This window comes from Amblyraja radiata, unplaced genomic scaffold, assembly GCF_010909765.2.
Source record: "Amblyraja radiata isolate CabotCenter1 unplaced genomic scaffold, sAmbRad1.1.pri S118, whole genome shotgun sequence".
NCBI lineage: Eukaryota > Metazoa > Chordata > Chondrichthyes > Rajiformes > Rajidae > Amblyraja > Amblyraja radiata.
This window is the reverse complement of record NW_022630104.1, coordinates 1,005,647-1,027,205: the sequence shown is the minus strand read 5'-3', so window position 1 is coordinate 1,027,205 and position 21,559 is coordinate 1,005,647. Positions and strand designations below refer to the sequence as shown.

Below are 21,559 nucleotides of genomic sequence, written 5' to 3'. Positions count from 1 at the left end.
AGCTGGGACATGTTGGTCAGTGTGGGCAAGTTGGGCCGAAGGGCCTGTTTCCACACTGTATCACTCTGTGACTCTAACACGACGTGCTGCAGTAACTCAGCGGGCCAGGCAGCATCTGTGGACAACATGGATAGGTGACGTTTCACAGAGTGCTGGAGTAATTCAACCGGCAGGCAGCATCTGTGGAGAACATGGGCAGGTGACGTTTCGGGTCGGGCCTCTTCTTCAGACTGACACTATGTTAACAGATGAGGGGGTGATCGGCAGATGAGTGAAGTAAGTGACAGAGGCGAGGGAAAATAAGGAGATAAAAGGGTGTGAGATAAGGAGAGAGGAATGTATATGTGCAGCTTTAAGGGACATTGGTCAGGTAGCATTTGGAGGATTGCATACAGTTCTGGTCTCTCCATTACAGGACTGATGTGGAGGCGTTGGGGAAGGTGCAGAGATGGTTAACCAGAATAGTTTAAAAACAAGGCACTGCAGATGCTGGTTTACAAAAAAGGACACAAACTGCTGGAGTAACTCAGTGGGACAGGCAGCATCTCTGGAGAGAAGGAATGAGACTGAAGAGGATCTCGACCAGAAATGTTACCCATTCCTTATATTGTGTTTGCCTAAAAAGTACCTATCCACGTCGTCATGTGCCAGCACCCTGGAGGAGCGGGCAAAGGCCTTGCCACAGAGCGGGTAGGTGAAGGGGCGCTGGCCGGTGTGGACTCGCCAGTGCTCCAGCAGGTGGCCAAGGCGGATGAAGCCCTTACCACAGGATGGGCAGGGGAAGGGATGCTCACCCTAGTGGGTACGCTGGTGCTACCACAGGCTGGGCATGCGGGTGAAACCCTTGCCACACTCAGCGCACACAAAGGATCTCTCTCTGGTGTGTATCCGCTGCTGCTCCCGCAGCCCTCGTGCGCTCTTGAAACGCTTGCTGCAGTGGGAGCAGCTGCTCGCCGGCATGGGTCCGCTGGTGCTGCTGCAACCCCAGAGCACTGTCAAAAGCCTCACCGCAGTACGGGCAGTCGTAGGGCTGGCCACTGGTGTGCACGTGCTGGTGAGACTGGGTGTGGGAGTCCATGGCAAAGCGCTCTCCACACACCGGGCTGGAGACGGGACGGTCACCGGTGTGGGTGCGCTGGTGCTCCAGCAGCTTGGAGGAGCGGGTGAAGCCCTTGCCGCACTGGGCGCAGATGAAGGGGCGCTCTCCGGTGTGGGTGTGCTGGTGCTCCAGTAGCCTGGTGGAGTGGGTGAAGCTCTTGCCGCACTGGGCGCAGGCGAAGGGGCGCTCCCCGGTGTGGGTGTGCTGGTGGAACTGCAGGCTTTGGTGCTGGGTGAAGCCCTTGCCGCAGTCGCTGCAGGTGTAGGGCCGCTCCCCGGTGTGCAGGCGCCTGTGCACCTTCAGGTCCGTGGACGACTTGAAGCCTTTGCCGCAGTCGGAGCAGGTGAAGGGCCGCTCACTGCTGTGCACCCGCAGGTGCTGCCGTAGCCCCGGCATCTGGGCAAAGCTCTTGCCGCAGGTGGAGCAGTCATAGGGCTTCTCGCCTGTGTGCACCCGCCGGTGAATCTTCAGGTCATTCGCCGTCTTGAAGCTCTTGCTGCAGTCGGAGCAGGTGAAGGGCCTCTCGTGGGAGTGCCCGCGGTTGTGCCGCAGCAGGGTCTCATGGCGGGTGAAGCTCTTGCCGCAGTCGGAGCAGGTGAAGGGGCGTTCTCCCGTGTGAACCCGCTTGTGCATCTTCAGCTCATGCATTGACTTGAAGCTCTTGCCGCAGTCGTGGCAGGCAAAGGGCCTCTCGCCAGAGTGTACGCGGTTGTGCCGCAGCAGTGTCTCGTAGCGGGCGAAGTTCTTGCCGCACTCGAAGCAGTCGAAGGGACGCTCTCCTGTGTGCCCCCGCCGGTGGATCTCCAGCTGGCTCGGCTTCTGCCAGGCCTTCCCACACACGTCACACTCATAATGCTTCTCTTTGTTGTGCCCCGTCATGCGGTCCTCCATCGAAGCTCAGCCCCTCGAAGCTGAGCCCACACACCGAGCAAATTGGGGGGGGGGGGGGGGGGGGCTCACCGGAACCCTAGCCGCCCGCAATGGCCGATCACGTCCCCGTCTCTCCGTCCACAGCAACAGCTCCTAAACCCTGCAGGAGGGGAACACAGAGGGTCAACAAGCTGGCAAACAGGACATTGTTAACATGTGAACATTACTGGTGCTTGAAGTGGGGGGGGGGGGGGGGGGGGAAGTGGGAGATGGGTAGGGGAGCGGGGGGGGAGGGGGAAGAGGTAGGGGGAGAGGAGGCGGTGAGGGTGATGGGGTGAAGGAAGGGAGGGGAAGGGGGATGAGGATAGTGGAAGTGAGGGGAGGGGGAGAAGGGATGGCGTGAGGGGGGGATGAGGAAACAAATGGGTGAGGGGGGAGGTCGGACCGTTCTGGGGGCGCCAAGCATCCAGGCAGCAGCGTCAAGCCGCCCGCCTGCATGCCCAGCAGCCATCCGCCTCTGCACCTGTGACGTCTGCCACACGCATGGCGCGCACGACCAGCGCCCTGACGTCATCCCCAATCCAAAGGGAACGGCCGGTACCTCCCCGCCGGTACCGCCCCGTGAGTCACATGGGGGGGGGGGGGGGGGGGGGTGGCATGCATCATGGGATGAAGGTCACAGAGTGCTCAGCAGGTTGGGCAGCGTCTGTGGGGACCATTGGGTAGGTGACGTTTCACAGAAACACAGACAATAGGTGCAGGAGTAGAGGGAGAGCCAGTGGATGTAATGTACCTGGACTTTCAGAAAGCATTTGATAAAGTCCCACATAGGAGATTAGTGGGCAAAATTAGGGCACATGGTATTGGGGGTAGAGTGCTGACATGGATAGAGAAGTGGTTGGCAGACAGGAAACAAAGAGTAGGGATTAACGGGACCCATTCAGAATGGTAGGCAGTGGCTAGTGGGGTACCGCAAGGCTTGGTGCTGGGACCACAGCTCTTTACAATATACATCAATGATTTAGATGAAGGGATTCAAAGTAACATTAGCAAATTTGCAGATAACACAAGGCTGGGTGGCAGTGTGAACTGTGAGGAGGATGCTATGAGAATGCAGGGTGACGTGGACAGGTTTGGGGAGTGGGCAGATGTATGGCTGATGGAGTTTAATGTGGATAAATGTGAGATTATCCACTTTGGTATAAAAAACAGGAAGGTGGATTACTATCTAATAGGCGTCAAGTAGGGAAAAGGGGAAGTACAACGGGATCTGGGGTTCCTTGTTCATCAGTCTATGAAAGTAAGCATGCAGGTACAGCAGGCAATGAAGAAAGCGATGGCATGTTGGCCTTTATAACAAGAGGAGTATAGGATAAAAGGGGTCCTACAGTTGTACAGGGCCCTAGTGAGACCACACCTGGAGTATTGTGTGCAGTTTTGGTTCCAATTTGAGGAAGGACATTCTTGCTATTGAGGGAGTGCAGCGTAGGTTTACAAGGTTAATTCCCTTCAGCTCGAGCACCAGGCCCGGCTGCAGCCAGGGCCCGCGGCACCACCCTCACCACCGGGGGGGCACTCCAGCCGCCGTCACGCGAGCGCTGGAGTGCCCCGCCTGGAGTGTCCCGTCCTGCCTTGCGAGTCCATTGTGACGTCACTCGGGATTTCATTTCCGAAAAGGGTGTTGGGCTGTTTTTTAAAACTATAAATGATTAAAAACATCAGACGTATAGGTGGGAATGCGATGGGAAGATGTGAGAATATCCTAGTTAATAGTAAAATGTTTTATTGAGTAAAAGACAAACTTGACTTTTTTGGGTTCCGAATAAATTGACTTTTTGTTATTTTGTGGTATACTAGAGGAGCTGGGTAATCAAGAAGTTGGAGGCCTGCATTTAAGATGCTCTGTTCTAATAGTTCCGCCCAAGTAAATGACATTGACATTAGTGGGAGAGGATGTATTTCCTTGGGTTTTGGTAGTTTCTGTAAACAGGAACTTCTGTGGGTAGCTGACATTGATAATTATATTGTTAAGTCGGAATTGCAAATGTTGGGCTTTTGACTAAGTTCCTGTTCTTTCGAAGTTTGTGATCAACAGTTTGTGATTGATGTAACCATAGATGACAAGTATTGCATGAGTGACAAGTGTACTTTGAATGGGTTCAGCCTGTGATTGATTTGTGTTAAACATCATTGCTGCAACTTTGTATAAACATTTGACTACATTTCCAAAATACTATAAAAAGATGCTGATCGACTTTGTTCATTACAGTTGTTTAAGAAGGAACTGCAGATGCTGGAAAATCGAAGGTAGTCAAAAATGCTGGAGAAACTCAGTGGGTGAGACGGCATCTATGAGGGGGGAGCACACGGCATCACAGGGAAGAGCTGGTCCTCGAACACAATATTCCACCACTCACCCTTAGGTCCCAAAACTTACCACTCACTAGAGAGGGAGGGGGGGGGGGGGGTAGAGAGGGGTGGTAGAGAGGGGGGGGGGGGGGGGTGGGTAGAGAGGGGGGTTAGAGAGGGAGGGGGTAGAGGGAGAGGGGGGGGGGTAGAGAGGGACGAGGGTGGGGTAGAGGGAGGGGGAGGGGTAGAGGGGGAGGGTGAGGAGGTAAAGAGGGAGAGGGACGGCGTAGATAGGGACGAGGGTGGAGAGAGTGAGGGTGGAAAGAGGGAGGGGGGAAGCGAGGGAGGGGAGGGGTAGAGAGGGAGAGGAGTAGAGAGGGAGAGTAGAAGGAGGGGGAGGGTGGTAGAGAGGGAGAGGTGCAGAGAGAGAGGGAGTAGAGACCCTGCCCCATCTCCCTCATCCTCCTCTCCTCACTCCCTGCCTCGGGACCTACCGAGGACGTGGAGCAGGGCCAGAGATCTCATACTCGACCCAGGCCCGTCCTTGGTTCCAGCGGCAGCCTCCAGCCGTCAGCTCGCCCGCCGCCTGGGCACCAGTGCAGGTTCCGACCACCGTCCCTGACCCTGGACCCAGGCACATCCTTGGTTCCAGCGGCGGCTTCTTTATCGGCCCCACCCCAAGCCCCGGGCTTGGCTCTCCCTCCAGCTGGAGCACCAGGCTCGGCTCCACCCTCACCACCGGGCACCGGCGCTGGAGCACCAGGCTCGGCTCCACCATCACCACCGGGCACCGGCGCTGGAGAACCAGGCTCGGCTCCACCCTCACCACCGGCGCTGGAGAACCAGGCTCGGCTCCACCCTCACCACCGGGCACCGGCGCTGGAGCACCAGGCTCGGCTCCACCATCACCACCGGGCACCGGCGCTGGAGAACCAGGCTCGGTGATAGAATTGGAGGGGCAAGAGGTGGAGGTGTTGCATTGCTTATCAGGGAAGATATTACAGCAGTGCTTTGGCAGGATAGATTAGAGGGCTCGTCTAGGGAGGCTATTTGGGTGGAACTGAGAAATGGGAAAGGGGTAGCAACACTTATAGGGGTGTATTATAGACCGCCAAATGGGGAGCGAGAATTGGAAGAGCAAATATGTAAGGAGATTGCAGATATTAGTAGTAAGCACAAGGTAGTGATTGTGGGAGATTTCAATTTTCCACACATAGACTGGGAAACACATTCTGTAAATGGGCTGGATGGGTTGGAGTTTGTAAAATGTGTGCAGGATAGTTTTTTGCAACAATACATAGAAGTACCTACTAGAGAAGGGGCGGTACTGGACCTCCTGTTAGGAAATGAGATGGGTCAGGTGGCAGAGGTATGCGTTGGGGAACAGTTCGGGTCCAGTGATCACAATACCATTAGTTTCAATATAATTATGGAGAGGGACAAAACTGGACCTAGGGTTGAGATTTTTGATTGGAGAAAGGCTAACTTTGAGGAGATGCAAAAGGATTTAAAAGGAGTAAATTGGGACAGTTTGTTTTATGGGAAAGATGTGGAAGAGAAATGGAGTACATTTAAAGGTGAAATTTTAAGAGTACAGAATCTTTATGTCCCTGTTCGGTTGAAAGGAAATCGTAAAAATTGTAAAGAGCCATGGTTTTCAAGGGAAATTGGACACTTGGTTCGGAAAAAGAGGGAGATCTACAATAGTTATAGGCAGCATGGAGTAAATGAGGTGCTTGAGGAGTATAAAGAATGTAAAAAGAATCTTAAGAAAGAAATTAGAAAAGCTAAAAGAAGATATGAGGTTGTTTTGGCAAGTAAGGTAAAAGTAAATCCGAAGGGTTTCTACCGCTATATTAATAGCAAAAGGATAACGAGGGATAAAATTGGTCCATTAGAGAGTCAGAGTGGCCAACTATCTGCAGAGCCAAAAGAGATGGGGGAGATATTGAACAGTTTCTTTTCTTCGGTATTCACCAAGGAGAAGGATATTGAATTATGTGAGTTAAGGGAAACAAGTAGAGTAGCTATGGAAACTATGAGGATCAAAGAAGAGGAAGTACTGACACTTTTGAGAAATATAAAAGTGGATAAGTCTCCAGGTCCGGACAGGATATTCCCTAGGACATTGAGGGAAGTTAGTGTAGAAATAGCAGGGGCTATGGCAGAAATATTTCAAATGTCATTAGAAACGGGAATAGTGCCGGAGGATTGGCGTACTGCGCATGTTGTTCCATTGTTTAAAAAGGGGTCTAAGAGTAAACCTAGCAATTATAGACCTGTTAGTTTGACGTCAGTGGTGGGCAAATTAATGGAAAGAATACTTAGAGATAATATATATAAGCATCTGGATAAACAGGGTCTGATTAGGAACAGTCAACATGGATTTGTGCCTGGAAGGTCATGTTTAACTAATCTTCTTGAATTTTTTGTAGATGTTACTCGGGAAATTGATGAGGGTAAAGCAGTGGATGTTGTGTATATGGACTTCAGTAAGGCCTTTGACAAGGTTCCTCATGGAAGGTTGGTTAAGAAGGTTCATGGTTGGGTATTAATGGTGGAGTAGCAAGATGGATTCAACAGTGGCTGAATGGGAGATGCCAGAGAGTAATGGTGGATGGTTGTTTGTCAAGTTGGAGGCCAGTGACGAGTGGGGTGCCACAGGGATCTGTTTTGGGTCCACTGTTGTTTGTCATGTACATCAATGATCTGGACGATGGTGTGGTAAATTGGATTAGTAAGTATGCAGATGATACTAAGATAGGTGGGGTTGCGGGTAATGAAGTAGAGTTTCAAAGTCTACAGAGAGATTTATGCCAGTTGGAAGAGTGGGCTGAAAGATGGCAGATGGAGTTTAATGCTGATAAGTGTGAGGTGCTACATCTTGGCAGGACAAATCAAAATAGGACGTACATGGTAAATGGTAGGGAATTGAAGAATGTAGGTGAACAGAGGGATCTGGGAATAACTGTGCACAGTTCCCTGAAAGTGGAATCTCATGTAGATAGGGTGGTAAAGAAAGCTTTTGGTGTGCTGGCCTTTATAAATCAGAGCATTGAGTATAGAAGTTGGGATGTAATGTTAAAATTGTACAAGCCATTGGTGAGGCCAATTCTGGAGTATGGTGTACAATTTTGGTCGCCTAATTATAGGAAGGATGTCAACAAAATAGAGAGAGTACAGAGGAGATTTACTAGAATGTTGCCTGGGTTTCAGCAACTAAGTTACAGAGAAAGGTTGAACAAGTTAGGGCTTTATTCTTTGGAGCGCAGAAGGTTAAGGGGTGACTTGATAGAGGTTTTTAAAATGATGAGAGGGATAGACAGAGTTGATGTGGAAAAGCTTTTCCCACTGAGAGTAGGGAAGATTCAAACAAGGGGACATGACTTGAGAATTAAGGGACTGAAGTTTAGGGGTAACATGAGGGGGAACTTCTTTACTCAGAGAGTGGTAGCTGTGTGGAATGAGCTTCCAGTGAAGGTGGTGGAGGCAGGTTCGTTTTTATCATTTAAAAATAAATTGGATAGTTATATGGATGGGAAAGGAATGGAGGGTTATGGTCTGAGCGCAGGTATATGGGACTAGGGGAGATTATGTGTTCGGCACGGACTAGAAGGGTCGAGATGGCCTGTTTCCATGCTGTAATTGTTATATGGTTATATGGTTATATGGCTCCACCCTGACCACCGGCGCTGGAGTGGCCCGGACCTCCCTCCCACAGTGTCACGTCATGCCTTGTGTCCATTGTGACGTCACTCGGGGCTTTGTTCCCCAGACGTGTAGTTTATTTGGTGATGTATTGGCTGTTTACAGAGGGGGGGCAGAGAGAGAGGGAGATGTTTATAACGTGTTTTATCTCAGGACGCTGCTCCAGACGGTGAGTTTATATTATTCACCCCAGTTTTGCCCCCAGACGTGTAGTTTATGTGGAGATTGACCTCAGCTCTCTCTCTCCCCCAGCTTTACCGGGTTTATTCCACCAGACGTGTAGTTTATGTGGAGATTGACCTCAACTCTCTCTCTCTCTCTCTCCCCCAGATTTACCGGGTTTATTCCACCAGACGTGTAGTTTATTTGGTGATTTATTGATTATTTACAGGGTGAGGGGGGGGGCAGAGAGAGAGGGAGATGTTTATAACGCGTTTTATCTCAGGACGCTGCTCCAGACGGTGAGTTTATATTATTTACCCAGTTTTGCCCCCAGACGTGTAGTTTATGTGGAGATTGACCTCAGCTCTCTCTCTCTCTCCCCCAGATTTACGGGTTTATTCCACCAGACGTGTAGTTTATGTGGAGATTGACCCCAACTCTCTCTCTCTCTCTCCCCCAGATTTACCCAGTTTTGCCCCCAGACGTGTAGTTTATGTGGAGATTGACCTCAGCTCTCTCTCTCTCTCCCCCAGATTTACGGGTTTATTCCACCAGGCGTGTAGTTTATGTGGAGATTGACCCCAACTCTCTCTCTCCCAGATTTACGGGTTTATTTCGCTAATTCCGCTGCTGATTTATTGATGCCGTTATTGACCTGAGTGAATAAGAGGGGGAGGTTTATAAGGAGTGTGAGCCCAGTTTCCCCCCCACACGTGTAGTTTCTGTGGTGATTTAACTCACTTCTCCCCCATATTGACCCGATCCCGATCCCGATCCCGCTCCATCCCCGCTGCTGATTCACAACATTATTTACCTCAGCTCGGCAGCGCCGCCACCAACCGCCGCTTCTCCGCCGCCATTTTTATCCGGTCGATGGGGAGACTCGGCCCGGGGCGGGACCAGCGGGCGGCCATCTTGGTGAGGGCAGGTGAGGTCGGCGCCGCTGATTGGCCGGCAGCCGGCGGCCATCTTTGTGCGGGGTTGATGTCGACCATCTTGTTGAGGGGTTGGAATATTGTTGAGGGGTTGATGGCGGCCATCTTGGTGAGGGGTTGATGTCGACCATCTTGTTGAGGGGTTGGAATATTGTTGAGGGGTTGATGGCGGCCATCTGTCTTGTTGATGGTACACAAAATTGCTGGGGAAACTCAGCGGGTGCAGCAGCATCTATGGAGCGAAGGAAATAGGCGACGTTTCAGGCCGAAACCCTTCTTCAGACTGGTGGGGGGGGGGGGGGGGGGGGGAAAGAAAGAAGGAAAAGGGAGGAGGAGGAGGAGCCCGAGGGCGGGCGGATGGGAGGGTGGGAGGAGACAGCTAGAGGGTGAAGGAAGGGGAGGGGACAGCAAGGGCTAGCAAAATTGGGGGAATTCAATGTTGATGCCGTAAGGACGCAAGGTCCCCAGACGGAATATGAGGTGCTGTTCCTCCAATTTCCGCTGTTGCTCACTCTGGCAATGGAGGAGACCCAGGACAGAGAGGTCGGATTGGGAATGGGAGGGGGAGTTGAAGTGCTGAGCCACCGGGAGGTCAGGTAGGTTATTGCGGACTGAGCGGAGGTGTTCGGCGAAACGGTCGCCCAACCTACGCTTGGTCTCACCGATGTAAATCAGGGGGTTGATGGCGGCCATCTTGGTGAGGGGTCGCCGTCAGTGGCGCTGGTTGACGGCGGCCATCTTGTTAGGGTCTCGCCCTTCAAAGCGCCATCTTGAAAAGCTGCCAATGGCCCACTCACTTTTGGCCCATTCTCCCCTCTAAACCTGTTCAAAAAGGGAACTGCAGATGCTGGAAGATCGAAGGTACACAAAATTGCTGGGGAAACTCAGCGGGTGCAGCAGCATCTATGGAGCTCCATAGATGCTGCTGCACCCGCTGAGTTTCCCCAGCAATTTTGTGTACCTCCCCTCTAAACCTGTCTTGTCCACGCACCTGTCCAAACGTCTTAGTTTCCAACCCTTCGACCACCAATGGTCGATCAACGCATGTAGGGAGGGACTGCGGATGCTGGTTTAACATTCCCCACCCCCCCCCCCCCCCACGTGGCCTAACAATGTGGAGTGGTGCGGCCTTTCCTGGAGTCCGGCACAGTGTTTCAAGCTGCTGGTGCGGCACAGACTTTAACATCTGTTGGCAACGGGCCCACCAGGTCAACGTGAATATGTAGGAAGGGATGGCGAAATCCTGCACCAATCCTACACATGCCGCTAGACCTTGGAGGTTTGACAGGGAAGGCAGGCGTGGGCCCATGCCACCAACTGCTTGCGGAGCCCGTGCCAAACTTGTCCACCACCATAGCAGAGGTCGCCCATATGAATGGGTGGGCCAGGCCGTGGATGGAGTCAAAGAACCGGCGGCACCAACGTATGGGGACAATGGGGCGGGGTTGAGCCGTGGAGACCATCATGCCCGAGGATCCACACCGGACGTCAGCCAACCGGAGGCCAGAAACTGCAGTGCGGTAGTCCGCCATCCTAGCATCCACTCGCTGAGACAGAAGGAATGACAGGACGGGATAGAGCGTCAGCGACTGTGTTGTGCTTGCCCGTGACGTGCTGAACGTCTGTGGTGAACTCGGAGATACAAGTGAGGTGTCGCAGCTGGCCGGTGGACCACGGGTCGGACACCTAAGTGGAGCCTGCGATCCTTTGCCGAGGATCGCCAGTGAAGGAGCTCCGACCGCAGGGCCTGTGGACTCGAATAAGGAGAGGCCGACTTGGGAGCTGCGGAGTGTTCCGATGCCGGATTTTCCATCATCGAGACGAGACGACTTGAACAGCGGACCATGGGCAGCGGCGACTGAGGAGGGTTCAAGGCCCCGACCAAGGGTGAACGATGGAGGAAGATGACTGAACTTTTTTGCATTCCATCACAGTGAGGAATGTTGATTCCTCTGCGGTAGATGTTTATGTTAAACTTTATGTGCTGTGTATTTTTGTTTTTCACTTGGTATGGCTGTATGGTAACTCAAATATCACTGTACCTTAATTGGTGCATGTGACAACAAATGTGAACTTGAACTTGAACCAACTCTTGAAAACATCCAGTGCATTGGCCTCCACTGCTTCTGTGGCAGAGAATTCCACTGAATCACAACTCTCTGGGTGAAAAAGTCTATCCTCATTTCCGTCCTAAATTACCTACCCCTTATTCTTAAACTGTGCCCCCTGGTTCTGACCTCCCCCAACAACAGGATCATGTTTCCTGCATCTACCCTGTCCAATCCCTTAATAATTTTATATGTTTCTATAAGATACCCGCTCATCCTTATAAATTCCAGTGAATACAAGCCCAGCCGCTACATTCTCTCAACATATGACAGTCCTGCCATCCCAGGAATTAACCTGATGAATCTACACTGCACTCCCTCAACAGCAAGAATGTCCTTCCTTAAATTAGGAGACTAAAACTGCACATAATTCTCCAGGTGTGGTCTCACTAGGGCCCTGTACAACTGCAGTAGGATCTCTTTGCTCCTAAACTCAACTCCTCTATTGAGGAGGCCAACATGCCATTCGCTTTCTTTACTGCCTGCTGTACTTGCATGCTTCCTTTCATTGACTGATGAACAAGGACCCCCAGATCCCATTGTACTTTCCCTTTTCCCAACTTGACACAAGATTTGATAATAATCTTCCTTCCTGTTTTTGCCACCAAAGTGGATACCCTCACATCTCCTTCGCTCCATAGATGCTGCTCACCCGCTGAGTTTCTCCAGCATTTCTCCAGCATGGATTTATGAAAGGAAAATCATGCTTGACTAATCTTCTGGAATTTTTTGAGGATGTGACAAGTAAAATGGATGAAGGCGAGCCAATGGATGTAGTGTATCTAGACTTTCAGAAAGCCTTTGATAAAATCCCTCACGGGAGACTGGTGACTAAAATTAGAGCGCACGGTATTCGGGGTAGGGTGTTAACGTGGATAGAAAATTGTTGGCAGACAGGAAGCAAAAAGTAGGAGTGAACGGGTCCTTTTCAGAATGGCAGGCAGTGGCGAGTGGAGTGCCGCAAGGCTCGGTATTGGGCCGCAACAGTTTACCATATATATTAATGATTTTGAAGAGGGAATTAGGAGCAACACTAGCAAGTTTGCAGATGACACAAAGCTGGGTGTCAGTGTGAACTGTGAAGAGGATGTTCGGAGGTTGCAGGGTGACCTGGACAGGTTGAGTGAGTGGGCAAATGCGTGGCAGATGCAGTATAATATAGATAAATGTGAGGTTATCCACTTTGGTGGCAAAATCAAGGGGGCAGATTATTATCTCAATGGGGTTAGGTTAGGGGAGGTACAGCGAGACCTGGGTGTCCTTGTACACCGGTCACTGAAAGTTGGCGTGCAGGTACAGCAGGCAGTGAAGAAAGCTAATGGAATGTTAGTCTTCATAACAAGAGGATTTCAGTATAGGAGTACAGAGGTTCTTCTGCAGTTGTATAGGGCTCTGGTAAGTCCACATCTGAAGTATTGTGTACAGTTTTGGTCTCCTAATTTGAGGAAGGACATCTTAGTGATTGAGGCAGTGCAGCGTAGGTTCACGAGATTGATCCCTGGGATGGCAGGACTGTCATATGAGGAAAGATTGCAAAGACTATGCTTGTATTCACTGGATTTTGAAGGATGAGGGGAAAAGGGGAGGATCTTATAGAAACATAAAATTATAAAAGGACTGGACAAGCTAGATGCAGGAAAAATGATCCCAATGTTGGGCGAGTCCAGAACCAGGGGCCACAGTCTTAGAATAAAGGGGAGGCCATTTAAGACTGAGAAAGTCTTAGAGAGTTGTGATTTTGTGGAATTCCCTGCCACAGAGGGCAATGGAGGCCAAATCACTGGATGGATTTAAGAGAGTTAGATAGAGCTCTAGGGGCTTTTGGAATTCAAGGGATATGGGGAGAAGGCATGCACGGGTTATTGATTGGGGACGGTCAGCCATGATTGCAATGAATGGCGGTGCTGGCTTGAAGGGCCAAATGGCCTCCTCCTGCACCTATTTTCTATGTTTCTAATTGTTCCAAGTTACTGGGTTCACAGTAAGAATGCCCCTCAGATCCCTTCATACTCTAAATTATCCCTGCATCTGTTCCAGCTCCTTGTTCCACATTGTGCTACAATCATTAACAATTATCACTGATCAACATTTTATTGCAGATAGACACAAATTGCTGGAGTAAATCACCGTGTCAAGCAGCATCTGTGGAGAACATGGATAGGAGATGTTTCACAGAGTGCTGGAGTAACTCAGTGGGTCAAGCAGCATCTGTGGAGGAGAAGGATAGGTGACATTTCACAGAGGGCTGGAGGAACTCAGCGGGTCAGGCAGCATCTGTGGAGAACATGGATAGGTGATATTTCACAGAGTGCTGGAGTAACTCAGCGGGTCAGGCAGCGTCTGTGGAGAATATGGATAGCTGACGTTTCACAGAGTGCTGGAGTAACTCAACGGGTCAGGCAGCATCTGTGGAGAGAAGGATGGGTGATAATAAGGGCACGAAACCTTTTGTTCCATCCCAAAATCTTGTTTCTCCAGAGATGCTGCCTGGTCCATTGAGTTACTCCAGCAATGTGCCCATCTTTGGTATAAACCAACATCTGCAGTTCTTTGCTTCTACATTTTACATCAGCCAGATTCAATTTCAGTTGTGTTAAGGTTAGGGTATCATCACTTTAGTAAAGATACATCCTTGAATTCTGACACTGTGCCCTCTGGTCTGAGATTCTCCCACTAGTGGAAACATCCTTTCGTTTCTGAGATATAGCACAATTCCAGTTCCACCAGAAAAAAATAATTAAAAACCCTGGACACTTCAAATGCCAACAATCAAAAGGAAATGTCAGCAGAATTAATCAAAGAAGCAAACAATTCAGGAGAAAGCTATAGTGTTCTCACCTACCTCATGCCCTGGAGATGCAGATCCACATCAGACACAAGGAGAGACTCCCTGTCTCTACCCTGAGTACAAGGGGAGACTCCCTGAGCACTGGCCACAAGGGGAGACTCCCTGTCTACCCTGAGCACTGCTCACAAGGGGAGACTCCCTGTCTCTACCCTGAGCACAGGGTGCAAGGGGAGACTCCCTGTCTCTACCTGAGCACTGCTCCCATGCACATCCCAGGACCACTGCTCCCATCCGCAGCCCAGGACCACTGCTCCCATCCGCAGCCCAGGACCACCTCACTCCCACAACTCCCCCTTTTATACACAGCAGCTGCCATTTTTTTAATCAGCTTCAATCAAGCCGATTACCACATTAACCCTTCGCCCACCAGTGGCCAATCAATGTTTGTTGCACACATCGTGATATCCACCTGGGGCAGTAGTTGTCTGCGGGACAATAATTGCCCTCTGTTGATTAATTGCTCGTTGCATAAAGTGGCTGCTTGCATTTCCTTAAGTCCGAGTAGACCATAACACACGAAATCGGAATTAGGTCATTTGGCCCATCAAGTCTACCCCACCATTCAATCATGGCTGATCTACCTACCTCTCTCTCTTAACCCGATTCTCCTGCCTTCTCCCCATAACCCCTGACACCCGCATTAATCAACAATCTATCTATCTCTGCCTTAAAAATATCCATTGACTTCTGGCCTCTAGTGCCGTCTGTGGCAAAAATCCCACAGATTCACCACCCTCTGCCTAAAGAGATTCCTTCTCATCTCCTTCCTAAAGGAACGTCCTTTAATTCTGAGGCTGTGACCTCTGGTCCTAGACTCTCCCACCAGTGGAAACATCCTCTCCACATCCACTCTATCCACATCCACTCTATCCAGGCCTTTCACTGTTCGGTGAAGTTTCATTGAGATCCCCCCCCCCCCCCCCCAATCTTCTAAACTTCAGTGAGTACATGCCCAGTGCCGACAAACGCTCATCGTACGTTAACCCACTCATTCCTGGGATCGTTCTTGTAAATGCTAACTCTTTAGTCTTGCTGATGTTGGGGGATGGATTGTTGTCCTGCCAATGGGTGCAGGAGTAGGCCATTCGGCCCTTCAGGACAGTAGGTTCTCAATGTCCTTCCCATATTCTATCTCATCGTTGCTGCTCACGTGACTACAATAGTGTTCCGACCAGTGGACGGACATTGTGTGTAGCAAGGTCGTGACCCTGAGGGTCATTGGTGCCAAAGGTCGCGGTGAACAGAATGTTCTGACCAGTGGACGGACGTCTCGATCCCATTGGCCTGAGACCTGGCCACAAGTTGTGGGTGGCAAGGTCATGACCCCGAGGGACATTGGTGTCAAGGGTCACGGTGGAGGGAATGTTCTGACCAATTCTAATCTCAGAGAAGTGAATAATTATGTATTTTCTTAATTCATCATGGCTGAAGCAGGTGGGCTCACTTCTGACTATGCTTTACTGTGGACATTTAAACAGGTAAAGTAAACTTTCTTTATTAACAATGAATGACCCAGAGAAAGGAGAAAGCTACTCTTGGAAGTTCATAGTCACAGAGTCACCCAGCATGGAAACAGGCCCTTCCTTCGGCCAAATTTGCCCACCCCGACGAACATGCCCCATCTACACTAGTCCCACCCCGACCAACATGCCCCGTCTACAGTAGTCCCACCCCACCAACATGCCCCATCTACACTAGTCCCACCCGACCAACATGCCTCACCTACACTAGTCCCACCCCGACCAATATGCCTCATCTACACTAGTCCCACCCCGACCAACATGCCCCATCTACACTAGTCCCACCTGCCCACACACCAACCAAGTTGCCCCATCTACACTTGTCCCACCTGCCCACCCCGACCAACATGCCCCATCTACACTAGTCCCACCTGCCCACCCCGACCAACATGCCCCATCTACACTAGTCCCACCCCGACCAACATGCCCCATCTACACTAGTCCCACCCCGACCAACATGCCCCATCTACACTAGTCCCACCCCGATCAACATGCCCCTTCTACACTAATCCCATCCCGACCAACATGCTCCATCTACACTAATCCCACCCCGACCAACTTGTTCCATCTACACTAGTCCCACCCCAACCAACATGCCCCATCTACACTAATCCCGCCCCAACCAACATGCCCCATCCATACTAGTCCCACCCCGACCAACATGCCCTATCTACACTTGTCCCACCCAACCAACATGCCCCATCTACACTAGTCCCACCCTGACCAACATGCCCCATCTAGTCACCCAGCATAGAAACAGGCCCTTCCTTCGGCCCAACTTGCCCACCCCGACCAACATGCCCCATCTACACTAGTCCCACCTGCCCACACCGACCAACATGCCCCATCTACACGAGTCCACCTGCCCACGTTTGGCCCATATCCCTCCAAACCTGTCCTATCCATGTACCTGCCCATGTGTCTCTTAAACGGTGATAATCCCTGCCTCAACAACCTACTCCGGCAGCTCGTTCCATACACCCATCACCCTCTGTGTGGAAAAGTTGCCCCTCAGATTGACATGATTAATGTGAACCATTCGTGCACAACTCAGCTGGTGTAATAGCAAAAATACACGTTGGTACAGCGGTCAAGTTGCTGCCTCATAGCGCCAGAGACCCGGGTTCCATCCTGAATACGGGTGCTGTCTCTACGGAGATTGCATGTTCTCCCCGTGACCTGCGTGGGTTTTCTCCGGGTACTCCGGTTTCCTTCCGCATTCCAAAGACGTGCTGGTTTGTAGGTTAATTGGCTTCTGTAAAATTGTCCCTAATGTGTGTAGGATGGAGCTAGTGTATGGGGTGATCACTGTTAGGTGAGGACTCAGTGGGCCGAAGGGCCTGTATCCGCACAGTATCTCTAAAATCTAAACAATACCCGGTGACTTGACCTCCACCGCTATTTGTGGCAATGAATTCCACAGATTCACCAACCTCCGGCTAAAGAAATTCCTCCTCATCTCCTTTCTAAAGGCATGGGTGGGAAAGGCAGAGAGGGTTAGGGGCCAGTCGCAGGCATGTGGGACTAGCTTCGATAGGCATGGCTGTGTGTTTCTATGCTGTGGGACTGACGGGGCTCAACAGGGTAGTAGTTTGATGCTTCAGCCTGCAGCAACCCAGGATAACTGTGTTCCAGATGCTTCATTAGTTGTTGTTCTGCACATCGACTGGGAGGTGATGAAATCTCCCGCTCACATGCAGCCACCAGAGCAAAAAGTGTACATACGGTGAGGATGACAAACGCAACAAATGCAATATCCAGTACAGAACAGTGCAAGATTGTGTTGCAGAAAGCCCGGGGTAGCACGGACGAGAGGGGCCAAAGGGCCTGACTCCAGGCAGGGCAATCACCGACGCTGTCTGTGTGGAGTTTGCACGCTTCCCCCTCCGTGGTGGACCGGATGCGGGTCAGGGCAGGGGAGGCAAGTGCCGCCGCCTTCCTCCCCGGACAATAACTGAGGGGAAAAACACAGAAGCAACTTCTTCCAACCCCCCGAATCCCTCAGGGAATGCCCCTGCCCTGCCTATGAAATCAAGCTGTCACAATTGTGCATGATCAGTCAACATTATCCTTTTTTAAAAAATATATAGACGAAAGCTCATCAACTTCAAATTGGAATTTATTGTCACGTACCAATTAAGGTACAGTGATATTTGAGTTACCATACAGCCATACTAAGTAAAAAGCAACAAGACACACAGCCACATAAAATAAAATCTAACATAAACATCCACCACAGCGGAACTAACATTCCTCACTGTGATGAAAGGTAATACAGTTCAATCATACTACCCCTTTTGCTCACCCGTGGTCGGGGCTGTTGAACCCCTGCAGTCGCCGCTCGCTGCCGACGCACTACATAAAAGTCCCTTTAAACTTCCATGATCCAAAGACATCCTCATGAAGAAGGCCTCTGCTTGGACAGCTATCCAGCCAGAAGACGCAAAAGCATTGTGGGAGTTTGCGATATTTCTTAGGTATGAAAGAAATGACTGCCCTCTTAGACCACTTGCAAGAAATGAATGTTGTTAGCAATATGAAAATTATCACTCTAAAACTGCCCTATAGACTTAGAGAAAAGATGATGCTGGTCTGTTAGAGGAAATTGAGAATCGAGAGCCATGCTTCCTGATCTGGGGAACTTCATAGAAAAGGAAGTACGGTTCATGTCAAATTTATGCTATGGGAATATTCAAGATCCTAAACCAATAGCAACTGTCAAAAGTTCTACCTTAACTAAAAAAAGAATGATCAGGACCTAAGGGAAGTAGTTTTAATTCCGCTGTAATACCAGCAGAAACGAAAGGCGAAAGGGAGGGAGATACATCTACTGTTAAGCCAAGATGGTTCTGCTTGTCATCCAGCGTGAAGAAGACAAAGGAATGATGAAGAGATGGCCCACGAGGGGAAGGGGGGCTGTCGATGACTGGTCAGCTCAGGCCTTGCATCACATCCCAAGAATTCTCGACAGGGCCAAGGAGAGCTTTTAATAGTAACACTTCTCCATCCGTTTCCCACCACGGATGGCTGACCTGCCGAGTTCTACTGGCACTTTGGAGTGGAATGGACAGGCGACGTGTCGGGTCTGGACCCTTCTTTCGATTGATGGAGTCGGGGGAGAAAGCTGAAAAAAAGGGATGGGGTCGGGACAGACTCCAGGACTTGATTAGGAGGGGGGGGGGGGTGGGTGGGTGTGTTCCTCCACCGCTTTAGATGGAATGGACAGATGATGTTTTGAGTCAGGACCCTTCTTCAGACTGATTGGAGAGGGCGGGGGGAGGAAGCTGGAAAAGAGAGATGGGGGCTGGACAAAGCCTGGCAAGTGATAGGTGGACACAAATTGCTGGAGTAACTCAGCGGGACAGGCAGCATCTCTAGAGAGAAGGAATGGGTGATGTTTCAGGTTGAGACCTTTCTTCAGAAGTGATAGGTGGATATAGGTGAGGGAGACACAAGAAACTGCAGATGCTGGAATCTTGCATAGAACACAATTTAGTTAGATGCACAGAATCTCTTGCCCAGAGTGAGGGAATCGAGGACCAAGGTGGGTTCAAGGTGAAGGGGAAAAAATTTAATAGAAATCTCAGGGGGAAGTTTTTCACACAGCGGGTGGTGGGTGTATGAAGCAAACTGTCAGAGGAGGTAGTTGAGGCTGGGACTATCTCAACGTTTAAGAAACAGTTAGACAGGTACATGGATAGGACAAATTTGGAGTGATATGGACCGAACACAGTGTTTAAGAAGGAACTGCGGATGCTGGAAAATCGAAGGTAGACAAAAGTGCTGGAGAAACACAGCGGGAGCAGCAGCATCTATGGAGCGAAGGGAATAGGCAACTTTACGGGCCGAAACCCTTCTTCAGAGGGATTCGGCCCGAAACGTTGCCTATTTCCTTTGCTCCCTAGATGTTGCTGCACCCGCTGAGTTTCTCCAGCACTTTTGTCTACCATGGACCAAACACAGGCAGGTGGGACTAGTGTAGCTGGGACATGTTGGTCGGTGTGGGCAAGTTGGGCCTATTTCCACACTGTATCACTCTGTGACTCGAACACAAAGTGCTGCAGTAACTCAGCGGGTCAGGCAGCATCTCTGGAGAACATGGATAGGTGACGTTTCACAGAGTGCTGGAGTAACTCAGCGGGAAATGCAGCATCTGTGGAGAACATGGATAGGTGACGTTTCAGAGTTTAGGAGTAACTCAGCGGTACAGGCAGCATCTCTGGAGAGAAGGAATGGGTTACGTTCGGGTCGAGACTCAAGAAGGGTCTCGACCAGAAACGCTACCCATTCCTTGCAGCATTTTGTGTTTAACTAAACAGCGCCTATCCACATGGCGGTGTACCAGCCACGAGGAGAGGGCAAAGGCCTTGCCACAGAGTGGGCAGGTGAAGGGATGCTGGCCGGTTTGGACTCGCTGGTGCTCCAGCAGGTGGTTAAGGCGGGTGAAGCCCTTACCACAGCACGCGCAGGGGAAGGGATGCTCACCGCTGTGGGTACGCCCCTGGCACAGGCTGGACATGCGGGTGAAACACTTGCCACCACTGCGCACACAAAGGGTCTCTCTCTGGAGTGTAACCGCTGCTGCTCCCGCAACCCCCATGCTCTGTCACAGTGGGAGCAGCTGCACGCCGGCGTGGGTCTGCCGGTGCTGCCGCAACCGCCGTGTGCTGTCAAACGCCTCACCACAGTCCGCGCAATCTTAGGGCTGGCTACTGGTTTGCACATGCTAGTGAGACAGGGTGTGCGAGGCCATGGCAAAGCACTATCCACACACCGGGCTGGGGACGGGACGGTCGCCGGCGTGCACCCGCTGGTGGGACAGCAGCCTGGTGGAGCAGGTGAAGCCCTTGCCACACTGGACGCAGGTGTAGGGGCGCTCGCCGGTGTGGATCCGCTGGTGCATCAGCAGGCTATAGGACTGGGTGAATCCCTTGCCGCACTGGGCACAGGTGTAGGGGCGCTCGCCGGTGTGGGTGCGCTGGTGGTCCAGCAGGCTGTGGGACTGGGTGAAGCCCTTGCCACACTGGGCGCAGGTGTAGGGGCGCTCGCCGGTGTGGGTGCGCTGGTGCTCCAGCAGGCTGTCGGAGCGGGTGAAGCCTTTGCCACAGTCGCTGCAGGTGTAGGGGCGCTCCTCGGTGTGGGTGCACTGGTGCGACAGCAGCCCGGCGGACTGGGTGAAGCCCTTGCTGCACTGGGCGCAAGTGTAGGGCCGCTCGCCGGAGTGTGTGCGTTGGTGGGACAACAGGCTGTGGGACTGGGTGAAGCCCTTGCCGCACTGGACGCAGGTGTAGGGCCGCTCCCCGGTGTGCAGGTGCCTGTGCTGCTTCAGGTCCGGTGCCGACTTGAAGCCTTTGCCGCAGTCAGTGCAGGTGAAGGGCCGCTCACTGCTGTGCACCTGCTGGTGCACCCGCAGCCCCGACAACCAGGTAAAGCTCTTGCCGCAGGTGGAGCAGCCATAGGGCTTCTCGCCCGTGTGCACTCGCTGGTGCACCTTCAGGTGTTGCGCTGTCTTGAAGCTCTTGCCGCAGTCAGAGCAGGAGAAGGGCCTCTCGCCGGAGTGCACACGGTTGTGCCGCAGAAGTTTGTCATAGCGGGTGAAGTTCTTGCCGCACTCCGAGCAGTCGAAGGGGCGTTCTCCCGTGTGAACCCGCTGGTGGATCTCCAGCTGGCTCGGGCACTGCCAGGCCTTGCCGCACACGTCACACTCATAACGCTTTTCCTTGTTGTGCCCCGTCATGTGGTCCTCCATGGAAGCACAACCTGCACATCGAGTAGATGGGGGGGGGGGGGGGGCTAACCGGCACCCTGGCCACCCTCAATGGCCGCTCACGTCCCCGTCTCTCCGTCCACAGCAAGGCTCCTAAACCCTGCAGGAGGGGAACACAGAGGGTCAACAAGCTGGCAAACAGGACATTACCAGCACATATTGGGTGTGTTTATGGCGGAAGCAAGTTATATAA

At 51.6% G+C, this 21,559-nt stretch overlaps 2 protein-coding genes across 2 annotated transcripts in view; both read right to left on the bottom strand.

The window, feature by feature from the left end:
* Positions 1-660: 660 nt before the first annotated feature.
* Positions 661-21,559, bottom strand: part of LOC116969186 (zinc finger protein 567-like) — a 79,895-nt gene continuing 58,996 nt past the window's right edge. The window contains 2 exon segments of the mRNA XM_033016103.1: positions 661-908; positions 20,142-21,321. Coding sequence (XP_032871994.1) covers positions 20,362-21,321 — 960 coding nt within the window. The 3' untranslated portion in view covers positions 661-908; positions 20,142-20,361.
* Positions 1,345-9,110, bottom strand: LOC116969187 (gastrula zinc finger protein XlCGF49.1-like; the record flags this gene model as incomplete). The annotated part of the gene is made up of 2 exons (XM_033016104.1): positions 9,003-9,110; positions 1,345-2,129 (listed from the first exon to the last, which is right to left on the bottom strand). A coding segment is annotated over exon 2 (646 nt), but the record flags the coding sequence as incomplete, so codon positions are not given.